This window comes from Nycticebus coucang, chromosome 2 (assembly GCF_027406575.1).
Source record: "Nycticebus coucang isolate mNycCou1 chromosome 2, mNycCou1.pri, whole genome shotgun sequence".
Lineage (NCBI taxonomy): Eukaryota > Metazoa > Chordata > Mammalia > Primates > Lorisidae > Nycticebus > Nycticebus coucang.
The window spans coordinates 45,193,055-45,212,346 of NC_069781.1; the positions used below are offsets into that span (position 1 = coordinate 45,193,055).

At 42.6% G+C, this 19,292-nt stretch overlaps 1 protein-coding gene across 5 annotated transcripts in view; it reads left to right on the plus strand.

Annotated features, from left to right (window-relative positions):
• Positions 1-19,292, plus strand: part of UBAP2 (ubiquitin associated protein 2) — a 122,285-nt gene that overhangs the window by 31,720 nt on the left and 71,273 nt on the right. For all 5 annotated transcript variants that reach the window (XR_008375651.1, XM_053570416.1, XM_053570445.1 and 2 more), the window contains one exon: positions 15,821-15,898. Coding sequence is in view for 4 of the 5 variants with exons in the window: in XM_053570416.1 (XP_053426391.1) it covers positions 15,821-15,898 (78 nt within the window). In the remaining variant the exon portion in view is untranslated. The remainder of the gene's footprint in view (positions 1-15,820; positions 15,899-19,292) is intronic.

The window sequence follows — 19,292 nt, forward strand, 5'->3', positions numbered from 1 at the left end:
TTTTTGTTTTTTTTTTGGCCGGGGCTAGGTTTGAACCCGCCACCTCTGGCATATGGGACCGGCGCCCTACTCCTTGAGCCACAGGTGCTGCCTATACTGTGTTTGTTTTATCACATCTGTTAAGCCAGCCATCATTCTGTTTTATTTTTATTTTTTATTTTTTTTCTTTTTTTTTCCTTTTTTTTGGTAGAGACAGAGTCTCACTTTATGGCCCTCGGTAGAGTGCCATGGCATCACACAGCTCACAGCAACCTCCAACTCCTGGGCTTAAGCGATTCTCTTGCCTCAGCCTCCTGAGTAGCTGGGACTACAGGCGCCCGCCACAACGCCCGGCTATTTTTTGGTTGCAGTTTGGCCGGGGCCAGGTTTGAACCCGTCACCCTCGGTATATGGGGCCGGCGCCTTACCGACTGAGCCACAGGTGCTGCCCTCTGTTTTATTTTTTAATGCATTTCTTTTTCTTTCTTTCTTTTTTTTTTTTTTTGAGACAGAGTTGCATTATGTTGCCCTTGGTGTCACAGCTTACAGCAACCTCTAACTCTTGGACTTAAGTGAGTCTCTTGCCTCATCCTCCCAAGTAGCTGGGACTACAGGTGTCACCACAGTGCCTGGATATATATATATATATTTTTTTTTTTTTTTGCAGTTTTTTTTTTTTTTTTGGCTGGGGCTGGGTTTGAACCCGCCACCTCCAGCATATGGGGCTGGTGCTCTACTCCTTTGAGCCACAGGCGCTGCCCACTGGATATTTTTTTGTTGTAGTTGTCATTGTTGGTTAGCTGACCCAGGCCAGGCTCAAACCCACCAGCCTCGGTACATGTGACTGGTGCCGTAAGGACTGCTATGGGCAGAGAGCCTTTTTTTCGATTTTTGAGACAGAGTCTCAAGTTGTCAACCTGGATAGACTCAACCTGGATAGAGTTTTGTGGCATCATAGCTCATAGCAACCTCAAACTCAGGCTCAAGCGATCCTCTTGTCTCAGTTTTTCTATTTTTAGTAGAGACAGGGTCTCGTTTTTGCTCAGGCTGGTCTCGAACTTGTGAGATCAAGTAATCCACCTGCCAAGGCCTCTCAGAATGCTAGGATTACAGGCATGAGCTACCATACTCTGCCTTTTTCTTTTCTTTTTTTTTTTTTTTTGAGGCCGGTGCCCTACCCCTTTGAGCCACAGGTGCTGCCCGAGATGGGTGTCTTGATTTTGTTCAGGCTTGTCTGGAACTCCTGAGCTCAAGGGATCCTCCTGCCTTGGCCTCCCAGAGGGCTAGGTTTACAGGTGTGTGCCAGATTTCATAGTTTTTAAAAATAGAAAACTTGTGATATTATAGAAAGAGAACACTTTGTCTTGGCGCCTGTAGCTCAAGTGGCTAGGGTGCCAGCCACATACACCAGAACTGGTGGGTTCTAATCCAGCCTGGGCCCGCCAAACAACGACAACTACAACAACAAAAAAAAAGCTGGGCATTGTGGCGGGCACCTGTAGTCCCAGCTACTTGGCAGGCTGAGGCAAGAGAATCTCTTGAGCCCAGGAATTTGAAGTTGCTGTGAACTGTGATGCCATAGCACTCTACCCAGGGCGACAGCTTGAGACTCTGTCTCAAAAAAAAAAAAAAGATAACACTTCATAGACAAACAGATTCACAATGCTTGTTTACCAGATTATTGATGGCCCTATTCTGTATAATACTTTTTTTTGAGACAGTCTCACTTTGTTGCCCTTGGTAGAGTGCTGTGCCATCACTGCTCACAGCAACCTCTGACTCTTGGGAGCAATTCTCTTTTCTCAGCCTCTGGAGTAGCTGGGAGTACAGATGCCCGCCACAACGCCCGGCTTTTTTCAGAGATGGGGTCTTGCTCTTGCTCAGGCTAGTCTCAAACCTGGGAGCTGAAGCAGTCCACCTGCCTCGGCCTCCCAGAGTGCAAGGATTATAGGCGTGAGCCACCACACCCGGCTTGTATAATACTTTCACTGTGTTTTTCTTAAGATTGCATGCATATTTCAAGAGTATTTTTGGGTGGGGTAATTTTCCTAGGTTTATACATAATATATGTAAATATCTTTTAAAGCCAAATAAAATTAGTTCTTGTCCTATCTTTTCCTCCTTTTTATTTGTCTAAGGACTTCATTTATCTAATTGACTTGACTGTTCAGCATACCATTGAATAGAAGTGGCTAGAGCACACAACATTACTTCTTTTTTGATCTTAGGGGAAAAGCTTTTAGTCTTTTACCATTAAGTATGATGTTAGGTATGAGTTGTGTAGTTGCTTTTATCATATTGAGGATGTTCCCCCTATTTCTAATTTGATGAATATTTAAAAAATGAAAACAGCGTTACATTTTGTCATATACTTTTTTCTTTGTGTCTTTTGAAATCATGTGGTTTTTATCTGTTATTCTCTGAAAATGGCATTGTCGTTTTGTTTTTTAGATGTTAATCAACCTTTCATTCCTATGGTAAACTTAACTTGATCATGGTGTATAATTCATATTATTTATTTATTTATTTATTTTGAGTTAGAGTCTTACATGGTTACCCTGTGGCATCATAGCTCACAGCAACCTCAAACTCTTGTGGCTCAAGCGATCCTCTTACCTCAGCCTCCCAAGTAGCTGGGACTACAGGCGCCTGCCACAATGCCTGGCTATTTTTTAGAGACAGGGTCTTGCTTTAGCTCAAGCAACCCATCTCAGCCTCCCAGAGTGCTAGGATTACAGGTGGGAGCTACTTCGCCCAGCCTTTATTTATTTTTGAGCTCAGGTGTTTGAGACCACCCTGAACCAAGAGTGAGACCCTGTTTCTTTCTTTCTTTCTTTCTTTCTTTTTTTTGAGACAAGAGTCTGATTTTGTCACCCTCAGTAGAGTGCTGTGGCGTCACAGCTCACAGCAACCTCCAACTCTTGAGCTTAAGCGATTCTCTTGCCTTAGCCTCCTGAGTAGCTGGGACTATAGGTGCCCACCAAAACACTCGGCTTTTTTGTTGTTGTTGTTGCAATTGTCACTGCTGTTTTAGCTGGCTGGTGCTGGAGAGACCCTGTTTCCAATAAAAATAAAAGGAATAGCCAGGCATTGTGGGAGACACCTATAGTGGCAGCCACTCAGAGGGCCCAGGAGTTTAAGGTTACTGTGAGGTAGGCTCAGGTTATACCTGAGCTCATGTTGTTGCCCTTGGTGGGGACTGTAGGCACCTGCCACAACTCCTGGCTATTTTTTTGTTGTAGTTGTCATTGTCGTTTAGCTGACCTGGGCCCGGTTCGAACCTGCCAGTGCCCTAACCACTTAACTACGGGTGCTTGAGCCTATTTTGCTTTTTGAGACAGTTTTGCTCTGTTGCCCAGCCCAGAGTGCAGTGCTGTAATCATGGGTCAGTGCAGTTTCAAACTCCTGGGTTCAAGTGATTTTCCTGCCTTGGCTTCCAAAAGTAAATTATTTCTTTCTTTGTTTGTTTTTGTTTTTTTCCGAGACGGAGTCTCACTTTGTCACCCTTGGTAGAGTGCCATGGCATCATAGCTCACAGTAACCTCCAACTTTTAGGCTCAAGTAATCCTCATGCCTCAGTCTCCCAAACAGCTGGGATTACAGGCACCTGCTACAATGCCTGACTGTTTTTAGAGACTGGATGTTGCTCTTGGCCAGGCTGGTCTGGAACTCTTAAGCTCAAGCAATCCACCCTCCTCAGCCTCCCATAGTGGTAGGATTGCAGGTGTGAGTCTTCATGCCTGGCTTGGAAATTATTTATTTAATTCTCATTCTTCTGTTAGAATCACAATGAAATGCCAATACAAACTTATAAAACAGCTGAAAATTAAAAAACTCTATTGCATTTCATTTATTAGTTGGAATATTTGTGAAAAATAGCTTGCTTCGTCCCTTATTTGGTAGGATAAATGCGTGAATCCATTTACTTCTGAATTTTAAAAAACTCTTTGAGAGGCTGGGCATGGTAGCTCATGTCTATAATCCTAGCTCTCTGGGAGGCCAAGGTGAGGTGGATTGCTTGAGGTCAGGAGCTTGAGAGCAGCCTAAGCAGGTGTAAGACCCCATCTCTACTAAAAAATAGAAAAACTAGCCAGTGTTGTGCTAGGCGCCAGTAGTCTCAGCTACTCAGGAGGATGAGCCCAAGAGTTTGAACTTGGTGTGAGCTGTGTCACCACAGGACTCTACCAAGGGTGAAGGAGTGAGACTCTGTCTCAAAAAAAAAAAAAACAAACAAACCCAAAAACCCCCACCAGAACTCTTTGAGAGTAACTATTTTGGAATAACATTAAAAAAAAATAACTTTGCAAAAAAGTTTCAAAGAATGATAGATATTTTCATATATTCACTGAACTACCATAACTGTTAACATTTTATATCAAGGGTTATCAAACCTTGTCTGTAAAGGATCAGATAAGATGCCTTGGGGACCACATACAATCTGTGCAGCATGTTTGATTTTTTTTTTTTTTTTTTTTTGTAGAGACAGAGTTTCACTTTATTGCCCTCGGTAGAGTGCCGTGGCGTCACATGGCTCACAGCAACCTCCAACTCCTGGGCTTAGGCGATTCTCCTGCCTCAGCCTCCCGAGTAGCTGGGACAACAGGCGCCAGCCACAACGCCCGGCTATTTTTTTGTTGCCGTTTGGCCGGGGCTGGGTTTGAACCCGCCACCCTCGGCATATGGGGCCGGCGCCTTACTCACTGAGCCACAGGCACCGCCCAGCATGTTTGATTTTTAACAACTAACGTTAAAATGCTTACGCCTCTAATCCTACCAGTTGGGGGGCTGAGGTGGGTCGATTGCCTGAGCTCACAGCTTTGAGACCAGCCTGAGCAAGTGCAAGATCCTGTCTCAAAAAAAATAGCTGGGTGCTGTGGCAGGCTTCTGTAGTCCCAGCTACTCAGGAGGCTGAGGTAAGAATCGCTTAAGCCCAAGAGTTGGAGATTGATGTGAGCAGTGATGCCAGGACACTCTACCAAGGGTCACAAAGTGAGACTCTTGTCTCTTTTTTTTTTTTTTTTTTTTTGCAGTTTTCTGGCCAGGGCTGGGTTTGAATCTGCCACCTCCAACATATGGGGCCGGCGCCCTACTCTTTGAGCCACAAGTGCCACCCGAGACTCTTGTCTCAAAAAAAAAAAATAAAAGTTAAAATGTTAATGTACACCATATTAAAAAAAAAAAAAACCCGGGCGGCACCTGTGGCTCAGTAGGTAAGGCACCGGCCCCATATACCGAGGGTGGCGAGTTCAAACCCGGCCCCGGCCAAATTGCAATCAAAAACTAGCCAGGCGTTGTGGCTGGCGCCTGTAGTCCCAGCTACTCGGGAGGCTGAGGCAAGAGAATCGCTTAAGCCCAGGAGTTGGAGGTTGCTGTGAGCTGTGTGATGCCACGGCACTCTACCGAGGGCCATGAAGTGAGATTCTGTCTCTACAAAAAAAAACAAAAAAAAAAACCCTACGCTATACTTCGCTAACTTGTCTTATATAATAATTTGTCAAGACTATTGTTTACTAAATATTGACTTTATTTTGACTTTACTAGTTTTTCTACTAAAATCCTTTCTTTGTTCCTGAATCTAATCCAGGTAATGCTGATGGTCTCCTTTGTCTATTTTGATCTGTGACAGTTTTTCAGTTTTTTACCATGGTATGAGAATCAAACAAAAACCCCCAGTAAAACCTCTGTAAGTTGGGGCGGTGCCTGTGGCTCAGTCGGTAGGGCACCGGCTCCATACACCGAGGGTGGCGGGTTCAAGCCCGGCCCCGGCTGAACTGCAACCAAAAAATAGTTGGGCGTTGTGGCAGGCACCTGTAGTCCCAGCTACTCGGGAGGCTGAGGCAAGAAAATCGCTTAAACCCAGGAGTTGGAGGTTGCAATGAGCTGTGTGAGGCCACGGCACTCTACCGTGGGCCATAAAGTGAGACTGTGTCTCTACGAAAAAAAAAACACAAACCTCTGTAAGTTGACAAGTCAAGGGACTGTAACAAATGGCAACATGGAGGTTGTCAAATAGGAAGCAGGCCTACTGTACTGATGCATCGATGTGGTTCACGTCTCGTCTGTGAAAATCAGGCCTACTTAGAGAGGTGGTCAGTGTAGGGAGATGGTTATCTGTGGAGGTTCTGTATTTTTATCAGTTTTTAAGATAATTTGTTGCCTACCTATTACTCTCTGTAGATGATTAATTATAATAGTATTTAAAAAAATATTGTGCCACTGTACGACAGCCAGGGAGACAAGACCCTGTCTCTTAAAAAAATGGCCAGGACATTCACAGTGGTAGCTCAAGTCTGTTATCCTTGCATGCTGGGTGGCTGAGATGGGAGGATTGCTTGAGGCCAGGAGTTGGAGAGCAGCCTGAGCAACATAGCAAGACGCTGTTTCTAACAAAAATATAAATTAGCTGGGCATGGTGTTGTGGGCCCTTAGTCCGAGCTTCTTGGGAGGCTGAGGCAGGAGGAATACTACAGCCCAGGCCTTTGAAGTTGCTGGTGATCTATGATGAAGCTGTTGGGCTCCATCATGGGCAAAGCAAAATATCCCGCACCCCCAAAATCATTATAAACATATATGTTTAAAAATTGATAGGATTTATTCATTGGCAGTTATTTTTTTGTTTTTTATTTTCTATCATTTTTTTCTTTAAATCTTTCTGTAGGTTTTTTTTTTTTTTAGAGACAAAGTCTCACTTTGTCACCCTAGGTAGAGTTCTGTGGTGTCACTGCTGATAGCAACCTCCAGCTCTTAGGCTTAGGTGATTCTCTTGCCTCAGCCTCCCGAGTAGCTGGGACGAAAGGTACCTGCTACAATGCCCAGCTATTTTTTGTTGCAGTTTGGCTGGGGCCGGGTTTGAACCTGCCACCCTCAGTATATGGGGCTGGTGCCCCACTCACTGAGCCACAGGTGCCGCCCTTTATGGAGTTCTACACTTAGCTTGCTATTGGAGTGGTCAATTTGATATTTTCAAATTGGCCTTTTTTTTTTTTTTTTTGAGACAGAGTCTCACTATGTCACCTTTGGTAGAGTGCTGTAATATCACAGCTCACAGCAACCTCAAACTCTTGGGCTTAAGCAATTCTCTTACCCAGCTTTGTGAGCAGCTGGGACTACAGGTGCCTGCCACAACACCCAGCTATTTTTGGTTGTAGTTGTCATTGTTGTTTGGCAGGCCAGGGCTGGGTTTGAACCGGCCAGCTCCGGTGTATGTGGTTGGTGTCCTAGCTGGTGAGGTACAGGCACCAAGCCATTGGCCTTCTTTTCCAATGAATACCTTTTTGCTACTTGGGGCTTTCCTGTTCTTAGTTGAGTCACATACTCCAGGGTTCATTTTCTTCAGGGGCTCAGTTGATACAATGTGGCTATTATGTAACGGTTTAACTGGTTTGTAAGGGCTAGCTTGTCACCAGTTATTTGTTGCATAAAACTCTTGAGCTTTTGGTATTGCTGAAAAGAGTAGTTTTCTTTACTATGTAGTTTTCAGTACTGTAAGAGTAGTTTAGAGAAGTCCTATGTACCCTTTACCAGAATGTTAACATTGTGCAACATCAGTCCTGTAGGCTTTCTATATTTGCGTCTATGTATAAACATACTACATATATGTACACACAAATGTTATAATTCTGGACCAGTTGAGATTGAGCTAATGAATACATTTTACTTTTTACCCCAAGCATGTATTTTCTTTTTCTTTCTTTCTTATGTATTTATTTATTTATTTTTTGTATAGACAGTCTCACTTTATCGCGCTCGGTAGAGTGCTGTGGCGTCCCACAGCTCACAGCAACCTTCAACTCCTGGGCTTAAGCGATTTTCTTGCCTCAGCCTCCCAAGTAGCTGGGACTACAGGCGCCCGCCACAACGCCCAGCCATTTTTTGGTTGTAGTTGTTATTGGTGTTTGTCAGGCCCAGGCTGAATCCGAACCTGCCAGCTCTGGTGTATGTGGCCGGCGCCTTAGCTGCTAGAGCTACAGGCACCAACCCGCAAGTATGTATTTTCTAATAAGGATGTTCCTTTATGTAGACACAGTATAGCTATTCAAATTCAGTGCATTTAAAATTGCTGCTATGGATGGCGCCTTTGGCTCAGTGAGTAGCGCACTGGCCTCATATATTGAGGGTGGTGAGTTCAAACGCGGCCTGGCCAAACTGCAACAAAAAAATAGCCAGGCATTATGGCGGGCACCTGTAGTCCCAGCTACTTGGGAGGCTGAGGCAAGGGAATCACCTAAGCCCAAGACCTGGAGGTTGCTGTGAGCTGTGACATCACGGCACTCTACCGAGGGTGACAAAGTGAGACTGTCTCTAAAAAAAAAAAGAGAGAAAAAAATTAAAAAATTGGTGCTATATTCTCTATAGTGCCTATATCATTTTATTCCAATAAAATTAATTACCCTGTATTGTCCTTCTAGTACGTTTTTTACTTCCCAAATAGAATCATGAATAGCATTTAGTTGCATATAAGATCATGTACTGTACTTATGCCTTTAATCTGAAAGAGTTTCTTAGCTTTTCTTTGTCTTCTATAATACTGACAATTTTAAAGAAAACTGGACTAGTTGTGTAAAATCTTCAATCTGCTTTTGTCTTTTTTCATGTTTTGATTCAGGTTACAGCTCTCTAATGGTAATGTGACACAACTGGTGTTGGTGTTAGAGTACCACACAGGAAGTCACATGGTATCTGCTATCTCTCTCTCATTGTGCATATTGGTTTACGTTTCTCAGTCTCCTTTTTATTTATTTTCTCTAATTTATTGTTGATACGTTATTTTGGTTACTGACAAGTATTCTTTAGGGAGACACATTGAGATCATGGGCAAGTAGCCTGCTCTTCATTAAATACTCTGCCTTGGGCCTGTAGTCCCAGCTACTCGGGAGACCAAGGCAAGAGAATCGCTTAAGCCCAAGAGTTGGAAGTTGCTGTCAGCTATGCCGAGGGCAACAAAGTAAGACTCTGTCTCAATTAAAAAAAAAAAAAATTCTGTCTTGGCTCAGTGGTTAGCATGCCGGCCACATAGACCAAGGGTGGTGGTTTTGAACCCGGCCTGGGCCTGCTAAACAACAATGGCACTGCAACAAAAAAACAGCCAGGCATTGTGGCAGGCACCTGTACTCTCAGCCACCTGGAAGGCTGAGGCAAGAGAATCGCTTAAGCCCAAGAGTTTGAGGTTTTCTGTGAGCTATAACACTGCAGCATTCTACCAATGGCGACATAGTTGAGACTCTGTCTCTCCTTTTTTTTTTTTTTAGAGACAAAGTCTTACTTTGTCGCCCTCAGTAGAGTGCTGTGGTGTCACAACTCACAGCAACCTCCAGCTCTTGGGCTTAGCCGATTCTCTTGCCTTGCCTCCCCAGTAGCTGGGACTATAGGCGTCTGCCACAACACCCGGCTATTTTTTTTGTTGTCGTTGCAGTTTGGCCAGGGCTGGATTCGAACCCACCACTCTTGGTATATGGGGCTGGTGCCCTGCTCACTGAGCCACAGGTGCTGCCAGAGAATGTCTCAAAAAAATAAAGTAAAATAAATATTTATTTTCTCTTAGACTCAGTGGCTCATCAGGGAGTCTCCTCTGAGCCAGTGTTTACTGTGTTGATGATAAAATACAGATGTTCCAAGTACCACGTCCTCTGCTTATTATTAAAGAGACAGATCTCATTATGTTACTCAGGCTGGAGTGCAGTGCCTATTCACAGGTGTGATCATAGCACATTGCAGCTTCAAGGGATCCTCCTGCATTAGCTTCCTGATTAGCTGGAATTACAAGTGCACACCATGGTGCCTAGCCTTTATTACTTTTTTTCATAAACTATATAAAGTGCAATCATGCATTAGTTAATGATGGGTATATTTAGAGAAAGGTGATTTCCTTTTTTGTGTGATCATTATTGAATGTATTCACGTAAACGTATGTAGTATAGCCTACCACACAGCTACCCTATTGTTGCTGTGCTGCAGTCCTATACAACATATGACTGTACTGAGTGCTGTTGACAATTCTGAGACTGTTGTAAATATTTGTGATCTAAACATATAAAAGCTACAGTAAAATGGGACCGCCAGGATCTATGTGGCCCATTGTTGGCAGAAATATTGTGTAGCACTTTGTATATTTTTAAAAGTTTACTTTTTACTAGTGATCTAAGAAATAAACATTAAACCAAATAGAGACTATTTTTATTAAATATTCTTTTTGTGAGACAGTCTCACTTTGTCACCCTTGGTAGAGTGCTGTGGCATCACAGCTCACAGCAGCCTCAAACTCTCTAGCCTCACCTGCCACAATGTCTGGCTAGTTTTTCTATTTTTAGTATCAAGAGGGTCTCAATCTTTTTTTCTTTTTAGACAAGAGTCTCACATTGTTGCCCTTGGTAGAGTACTGTATCATCGTAGCTCACATCAACCTCAAACTCCTGGGCTTAAGTGATCCTCTTGCCTCAGCCTCCTGAGTAGCTAGGACTACAGGTGCCCATCACAGTGCCTGGCTGTTTTTTTGTTCGTTTGTTTTTTGTTTTCAGTTTTTGGCCGGTGCTGGGTTTGAACCTGCCACTTCTGGCATGTGGGGCTGGCGCCTACTCTTTTGAGCCACAGGCGCTGCCCAAGTGCCTGCCTGTTTTTAGAGATAAGGTCTCACTCTTATTCAGGCTGGTCTCAATCTCCTAAGTGCAAACAATCCACCTGCCTCGGCTTTTCAGCATTTGGATGACAGACTTAGACCACTTGGCCTGGCCAAAAGTATACATCTTTATAGCCTTTATGCAGAGCATTTTTGAGCAGATAGTATGAAACTCCTTTAAAAATTTGTACACATTTCGGGTGGCACCTGTGGCTCAAGGAGTAGGGCGCCGGTCCCATATGCCGGAGGTGGCGAGTTCAAACCCAGCCCTGGCCAAAAAAAAAAAAAAAATTTGTACACATTTCTTTGCCTTTGTAATTTTATATCTCTGTATTTATTTATTCTAAGGCATTTGCCATGGACATATATATATATATAAACTTGGCTATAAGAATTCATCTATGTAGTATTTACATGCAGCAATAAAAATTCGTAATGCGTAGAACCTATACAGTGGATTGTTATGTAGCCATTAAATCTGGTACAGATATTTGCAGTAAATCATGTGTGACAGTGACTCTAGTTAGTAGTATATTAGGTATTGTGTTTTTGATAAAAGAGAACAACATGTAAGTACTATACAAATGGTTTTGATATTACTTTAGTGGTTTTATGTTTGATGTGTAAAAATGTTGTGATTTAAAAAAATAGTAGGAAGGTGGCTCAGCACCTGTAGCTCAGTGAGTAGGGTGCCAGCCACATACACCGTGGCTGGCAGTTTTGAGCCCTGCCTGGTGCTAAACAACTATGACAACTGCAACCAAAAAATAGCCTGGCCTTGTGGCAGGCACCTGTAGTCCAGGTACTCGGGAGGCTGAAGCAAGAGACTCACTTAAGCCCAAGAGTTTGAGGTTGTGTGAGCTGTGATGCCGTGGCACTCTACCGAGGGCAGCTTAATAATGAGACTCTTGTCTCAAAAAAAAAAGAAGGAAAAAAACATAGTAGGAAGGGATTGACTATCAGAGGTGCTTGGATTGGAGCAAGGCTGTATAAATCTGCTAGATGATTAATCAAGTACATTTTTTACGTTTCTGACTCTGGGAGCAGAAGATATTAGGGGAAGTGGACAGATTACTCATGTTGGCTTTTAACATTGAGGTTCTAATTTCATTTTTTTTGTCAAAATTGATTATATGGATTGGAGTTATGTTGTTAAAACCAAGTTAGAATCAAATGACAAAAGGGGGGAAAAAGACACTTTAGGGGCTTATAGTAGTGCTTGCCTAGGAATTATAGCATAGGCCAGCTGCCAAAATGACCTGCTATAATCTTAAGACCAGTTTTACCTGGTAGCTATTATGACTGTAATCCTAGTTTTACCTACCTCCTTCACATACTAATTAGAGCTTTCCAGCTCCCCTAAGGTTCCATAGTTCTTATGAGTTTTCTTTCAAAACAATACCTAATGTTTCTCTTTCTAGTAAAATCCCTAACCTTTGCTCACTGAAAATGCCAGGGGCCACCCTGTTCTCTATGGATGTCCTGGATTGCAGTCCTACTTCTCATATATTATTCCAAAATTCTCTTTTCTTAGAGATTTGTCTCTGTTTTATATTTATTTGCCATTTCTACAAACTCAGAATGTATAATGTGAAGGTACCATCTTTTAAGAACATACCTTCCCCTTTGGTTTCCCTTTTTCCTTGTTCAGTTATCATGGCGCTTTATCTTTTTGTCTGCTGTACCAGGATGTCTTGGTTATAGGTTAGGAAAATGATTGTCTGATATGCAGGTAGATACAGTGAGAGTGTATGTAAGGCCCTCATGTATATGATGGAATGGATTGCAATATAATTTTCACAAGCGTGGACACTGAGTTTCTTTACAAGTTAGTTCTGGGTATAATGTAGTAATGCTGCAGCAGTTAAACTGTGGTCATAGCAGACTTAGGTTGGGATGAACAGGCCAATAGCTTTATTTAGGCCAAAGCAGCTGGAGTTTGTATAATCATCTACTCCTATGGACTGGTTTGGCCTTGTGAAAAAAAAGTGCTTTGTAGTACAAAAAAATGCCAACAGCCTCTTCCCATTCCCCCACTTTATTCAAGATTGTTTGAAATGAATATGTATTAAAATATGAGAAGAAAAGCTTTTTGATCCTTATGGCATTTTTTCTCTAAGATCATTCAGTAATCTATGTTTAGCTTTTAAAATATTTTTGTTTGGGAGTTGGTATAGTATAGACTTCAGTTAAGAAGGACAATTAAAAAAAAAAAAACCTTTTGGGGCGGCTCCTGTGGCTCAGTGAGTAGGGCGCCGGCCCCATATGCCGAGGGTGGCGGGTTCAAACCCAGCCCCGGCCAAACTGCAACAAAAAAATAGCCGGGCGTTGTGGCGGGCGCCTGTAGTCCCAGCTGCTCGGGAGGCTGAGGCAAGAGAATCGCGTAAGCCCAGGAGTTAGAGGTTGCTGTGAGCCGTGTGACGCCACGGCACTCTACCAAGGGCGGTACAGTGAGACTCTGTCTCCACAAAAGAAAAAACCTTTTGAAGTAATTTTACATTTACTAGAAAGTTGTATAGAGGTAGTACAGAGCCTTCCTGTATACCCCTCACCTAATTTTCCTATTTACATAGTTGTAGTACCTTACTCAAAACTAAGAAACCTAATTGCACACTACCATTAAGTCATTCAACACCTTTTTTTTTTTTTTGAGACAGTGTCTTACTCTGTCACCCTCGGGTAAGTGCTGGAGTATCTTAGCTCACAACAACCTCCAACTCTTGGTCTCAAGCAATCCTCTTGCTTTATTTATTTTTTATTTTTGAGACAGAGTCTCAAGATGTCATCCTCGGTAGAGTGCGGTTGCATCACAGCTCACAGTAATCTCAAACTCTTGGGCTTAAGCGATTCTCTTGCCTCAGCCTCCCAAATAGGTGGCACTACAGGCGCCCGCCACAATGCCCAGCTATTTTTTTGTTGTTGTTGCAGTTGTCATCATTGTTTTAGCTGGCCCAGGCCAAGTTTGAACCCACCAGCCTTGGTGTATGTGGCTGGCGCCCTACCACTGAGCTATGGGTACTGCCCTGGTGTCTTGCTTTTGCTCAGGCTGGTCTCAAACCCATGTACTCAAGCAGTCCACCCGCCTCTGCTTCCCAGAGTGCTAGGATTGCAGGCGTGAGCCACTGTGCCCAGCCTGGGTTGGTAATTTTTTTAAAAAGAATTTTGAATTAAAATAACTGGAGGCCTGGCAGGGTGGTTCACACCTATAATCCTAGCACTCTTGGAGGCCGAGGAGGGTGGTTCTCTGAGCACAGGAGTTGAAGACCACCAGCCTGAGCAAGAGTGAGACACCATCTCTCAAAAATAGCCGGGCGTTGTGGCAGGCCCTTGTAGTCGCAGCTACTTGAGAGGCTGAGGCAAGAGCATTCCTTGAACCCAAGAATTTGAGGTTGCTGTGAGCTGTGATATCACAGTACTCTACCAAGAGCTAAGACACTCCAGACTGTCTAACCCCCCCCCCCCCAAATTGTAAAAGTTTTCTGCATGGGTGACTAATATTAGCATTTCAAAGTTTCCTTTTTTTTATTGTTGGGGATTTATTGAGGGTACAGAGAATCTGGTTACATTGATTGCTGTTGTTAGGTAAAGTCTCTCTTATAATTGTGTCCCACTTGGCAAAAGTGTGTCACACACTATGACCCCCGTCCCGCCCTTCCCCTCCCTCCTATTCCTCTTTCTGTTTTCCCCTTCTCCCACCCCCACCGTGTGCTAGGTCATGTAATTATCCTCATATCAGAATTAAGTACATAGGATTCTTGCTTCTCCATTCTTGTGATGCTTTACTAAGAATAAAGTGTTCCACTTCCATCCAGGTTAATATAAAAGATGTAAAGTCTCCGTCTTTTTTTTTTTTGTAGAGACAGTCTCACCCCGTGGCCCTCGGTAGAGTGTCGTGGCCTCACACAGCTCACAGCAATCTCCAACTCCAGGTCCCAAGCGACTCTCTTGCCTCAGCCTCCCAAGTAGCTGGACTACAGGCGCCCGCCACAACGCCCGGCTATATTTTGGCTGCAGTTTGGCCAGGGCTGGGTCTGAACCCGCCACCCTCGGTATATGGGGCCAGTGCCCCACGGACTGAGCCACAGGCGCCGCCCGTCTCTGTGTTTTTTAATGGCTGAATAGTATTCCATGGTATACATATACCACAGCTTGTTAATCCATTCCTAGGTTGATGGGCATTTAGGCTGTTTCCACATTTTGGCAACTGTAAATTGAGCTGTGATAAACAGTCTAGTACAAGTGTCCTTATGGTAAAAGGATTTTTTTTCTTCTGGGTAGATGCCCAGTAATGGGGTTGCAGGATCAAATGGGAGGTCTAGTTTGAGTTCTTTGAGGGTTCTCCATACTTCCTTCCAAAAAGGTTGTATTAGTTTGCAGTCCCACCAGCAGTGTAAAAGTGTTCCCTTGTCTCCACATCCCAAAGTTGTTTTTGTTTTTTTTCTTGAGATAGAGTCTCAACTATGTTGTCCTTGGTAGAGAGCCCTGGTGTCACAGCCCACAGCAACCTCAAACTCTTGGGCGTAAGTGATTCTCCTGCCCCAGCCTCCCAAGTAGCTGAGACTACAGGCACCCGCCACAGTGCCCGGCTATTTTTTTTTTTGGTTGTAGTTGTTATTGTTGTTTGAACCCACCGGCTCTGGTGTATGTGGCTGGCACCCTAGCTGCTGAGCTCCAGGTGCCAAGCCAAGTTTCTTTTTTTTTTTTTAATTAAAAGCTTTAAAATTGTGGTTTAGAGAGGAATAAAAATTGCTTGAAATATTTAAAAATAGTTTAAAAATATTTAAGTACATTCTTTTCTCTTCACAACTGACAAGGATAACTTTTTGGAGCTGATGGCTGAGCTTTTTTGACACTAGGCCTGGTACCAAGGTCTGGACAGTTCTTTCTGTTGCTTCTTATTCTGCTTTCCCTTGTGCTGATTTCCCCCAAAGTCCCCGAGGAAAGAAAATTCAAATAAGCCACGTTCATTCAAATAAGATAAACAAGATCTTTATGTTTTTTGGCCAAAGGAAATGGGTCCTTTTCACTATTTAATTTTTTGCTTGTTTTTCCTATGGGACCAGGTTGTATTCAGTTGAAAGGCCTAAATTCAAAATCCTTTTGTTTTCTGCTTAATCAGTGTTTTCTATTATCATAGTGCTATGGGAGCTTTATCTATTCGACTCTTATTTTGGCATCTAACTAAAATTGTTGGTGTTCAAATTTTTAACAATTGTGTGTGCTTTCCAGGCAACAGCTGAACAGATGCGTCTCGCTCAAGTGATCTTTGAAAAAAATGATTCAGATTTTGAAACTAAAGTTAAACAGGTATGTTTTTGGTGAAGGATATTATCATTTTGTATTCTTATTGTGCTTAAAAAGATAATTTTACCAGAGATTTTAATCTTGAGTTGAGCTTAGTGCTCAACTCATATCTGTATATTGGATTTTGGACTTGTGATTACGTACCTTGGTTGGTGGGCAGGTGAAGGAATTGAATATTGTCATCCTCTTTATAGTAGACACTTTCTGAGTTTTTAGTGTCTACATGTGAACATTGGGATAGATGTTTCTGAAAATATACTGATATTCTTTGGAGTGTGTACAGAAAGTATATTTAACATCTGGTATGTTGTCAGGAAATTTTTTTCATGTTACTGAAGAGCTAAATTACCTTTTCAAACGTGTGAATCAGAACTTTAGTTGGAAAAGGATAAGATTAAATTTTAGGGCAATGTCTTCATTTGATACTTTAGTGAGTGATAGTGGTCTTTGATAAATTGATCTTAACTTCAAACATTTCTTTTCTGTCTTTTCCCATCAGGATTTTAGAAACTAAGCTGTAATCCCTACCTCAGTGCCAGATATTCTAACTCTTTGTAGATCTCTTCCAGTAATTATCTTTGTAGTAAATTTTCCACCCTTTGCTATGTATACTCTTTGTTCTTACTTACAGTTGCTCACATTAGGCTAATGGTAAATTTTCTTCTTTTTTTTTAAGATGGAGTTTCACTCTGTCACCCTGGGTAGAGTGCCATGGCGTCATAGCTCATAGCAACCCTATACTCTTGGGCTCAATGGATCCTCTTGCCTCAGGCTCTCTAGTAACTGGGACTACAGGCACCTGCCAGAATGCCCAGCTAATTTTGCTATTTGTAGTAGAGATGGGGTCTTGATCTTGCTCAGGTTGGTCTGAAACTCCTGAGCTTGGCGGATTCACCTGCTTCAGATTCCCAGAGTGCTAAGATTACAGGCACGAGCTACTCTGCCTGGGCATAACCTTTCTTTTGAACACTACAAAAAGGATTTATTGGGTGGCGCCTGTGGCTTAAGGAGTAGGGTGCTGGCACCATATACCAGAGGTGGTGGGTTCAAACCCGGCCCTGGCCAAAAACTGCAACCAAAAAAAAAAAAAAGAAAGAAAGAAAAAGATTTATCAGACATAGAAAAATTAGTGGTGGATGACTGTAGTCCCAGCTACTTGGGAGGCTGAGGCAAGAAGGATTGCTTGACTCCAGGATTTTGAGGTTGCTGTGAGCTAAGATACCACATTACTCTACCCAGGGTGACAGAGTGAGACTGTATCTCGGGGGAGGGGGGAAAAGGTTTATCAGAAATCATAGAATTCCTTCTCTGGAATGAGATCTATATACAATTTTAAGACATACTTCTTTTGTGTGTATGTGTATATATTCCCTTTTATCTGAATAGCACGTAGCAGATACCCAAAATAGAATACTGGTTTAGGAGTTCAGAGATTTAAATTGTAACTGTAGTTCTTTCTCTTGCTAATATAATGAATCAGAGGGTTAACTTTGATGCTGACTGAGCATCTTTTAATTTTTTTTTATTATCTATTTTTTTTATTGAAACAAATCTCACTCTGTTGCCCTGGGTAGAGTACTTTGTGTCATCATAGCTCACAGCAACCACAAACTCTTGGGCTTGAGCAATCCTCTTGCCTCAGCCTCCTGAGTACCTGAGATTATAGGCACCCACTACAGTACCAGGCTAGTTTTTCTGTTTTTAGTAGAGATGGGGTCTCCCTCTTGGTCAGGTGGTCTGGAACTCCTGAGCTCAAGCAATCCACCGGCCTTGGCCTCCCAGAGTGGTAGGATTACAGGCATGAGCCACCCCACCCAACCCTGACTGAGCATCTTAACAATTGTACATGGCAGGCATTCAGTTAGTACACATCATTACTACAATTTGGACATTTACTAATAGATTTCCAAAGACTGAAGCACTGAAAAACTGTAGTGTATATAAAACATTTGCTGCTTGATAAATCAATTAAAAAGATGAAAATAGTGGGGCTGAATGATGTAGTGTAAAGAGTTATGATTATGAGATCAAGAGACCTGGGTTTTAGATAGGCTTTGATATTAGATTTGAAACCATAGTCAAATCACTGATATACCGAGGTCAGACTGTTTTGAACTTCAGCTAGTACCTATTGAAATAGAGAACTATGTAGTTAAAGCACATTATATATTGAAAAAGTAGGGCGGCGCCTGTGGCTCAGTCGGTAGGGCACCGGCCCCATATACCGAGGGTGGCGGGTTCAAACCCGTCCCCGGCCAAACTGCAACAAAAAATAGCCGGGCGTTGTGGCGGGCGCCTGTGGTCCCAGCTACTTGAGAGGCTGAGGCAAGAGAATCGCTTAGGCCCCAGGAGTTGGAGGTTGCTGTGAGCTGTGTGAGGCCACGGCACTCTACCGAGGGCCATAAAGTGAGACTCTGTCTCTACAAAAAAAAAAAAAAAAAAAAGAAAAAGTAGGTTGGGCACCATGGATCATGCTTATAATCCTAACACTTTGGGAGTCCACATTATGAAGATCTCTTGAGGCCAGGAGTTTGAGACTAGTCTGAGCAAGAGTGAGACACTGTCTCTACAAAAAAATAGAAAAATTAGTTGACTGTGATGATTCATGCCTGTAGTTCCAGGCACTTGGGAGGTGGAGGCAGGAGGATCACTTGAGCCCCAGGAGTTTTAGGTTGTCCTGAGCTGTGACAACGGCATTGCACTCCAGCTCAGGCAACCTTTATAAAACCCAGTAGATGTCTATTTAGATTTATTCACTGATATTTGAGAAACTTTCCTTATGCAAAATTTGTGATTCTAATAATGATAAAAATTCTAAGTAGTTTCCTTGCCAATGAAAATGCACTGAGATATTCTTTATTTTTATTTATTTATTTTTTTATTATTAAATCATAGCTATATACATTAATGCAATCATGGGCACCATACACTGGTTTTATACCATTTGACATATTTTCATCACACTGGTTAACGTAGCCTTCTTGGCATTTTCTTAGTTATTGTGTTAAGACATTTATATTCTACATTTAGTAAGTTTCACATGTACCCTTGTAAGATGCACCATAGGTGTGGTCCCACCAATTACCCTCCCTCTGCCCATTCTCCCCCCTCCCTGAGATATTCTTGATTACTTCAAAAATAGCATCCTATTTAAACCATTGAGAAAATAATATGTCTAGGCATATGACTTGTGAAAACAACAGAATTCTATTTGTGGCACGTTAGGATGTCAGAACTTAGTATGTATGTAGAGTGTTCTAAGCAGGGATAGTAAACATATGGAATATTTTCCCGTGCATAACATTTGGATTAGATTTTCTGTGAATTATGGCCGTGTATTCATCTAGTTCTAAATATTTCAGTGGTTCAGATTGTGGGACTTCTGGGACATTGAACT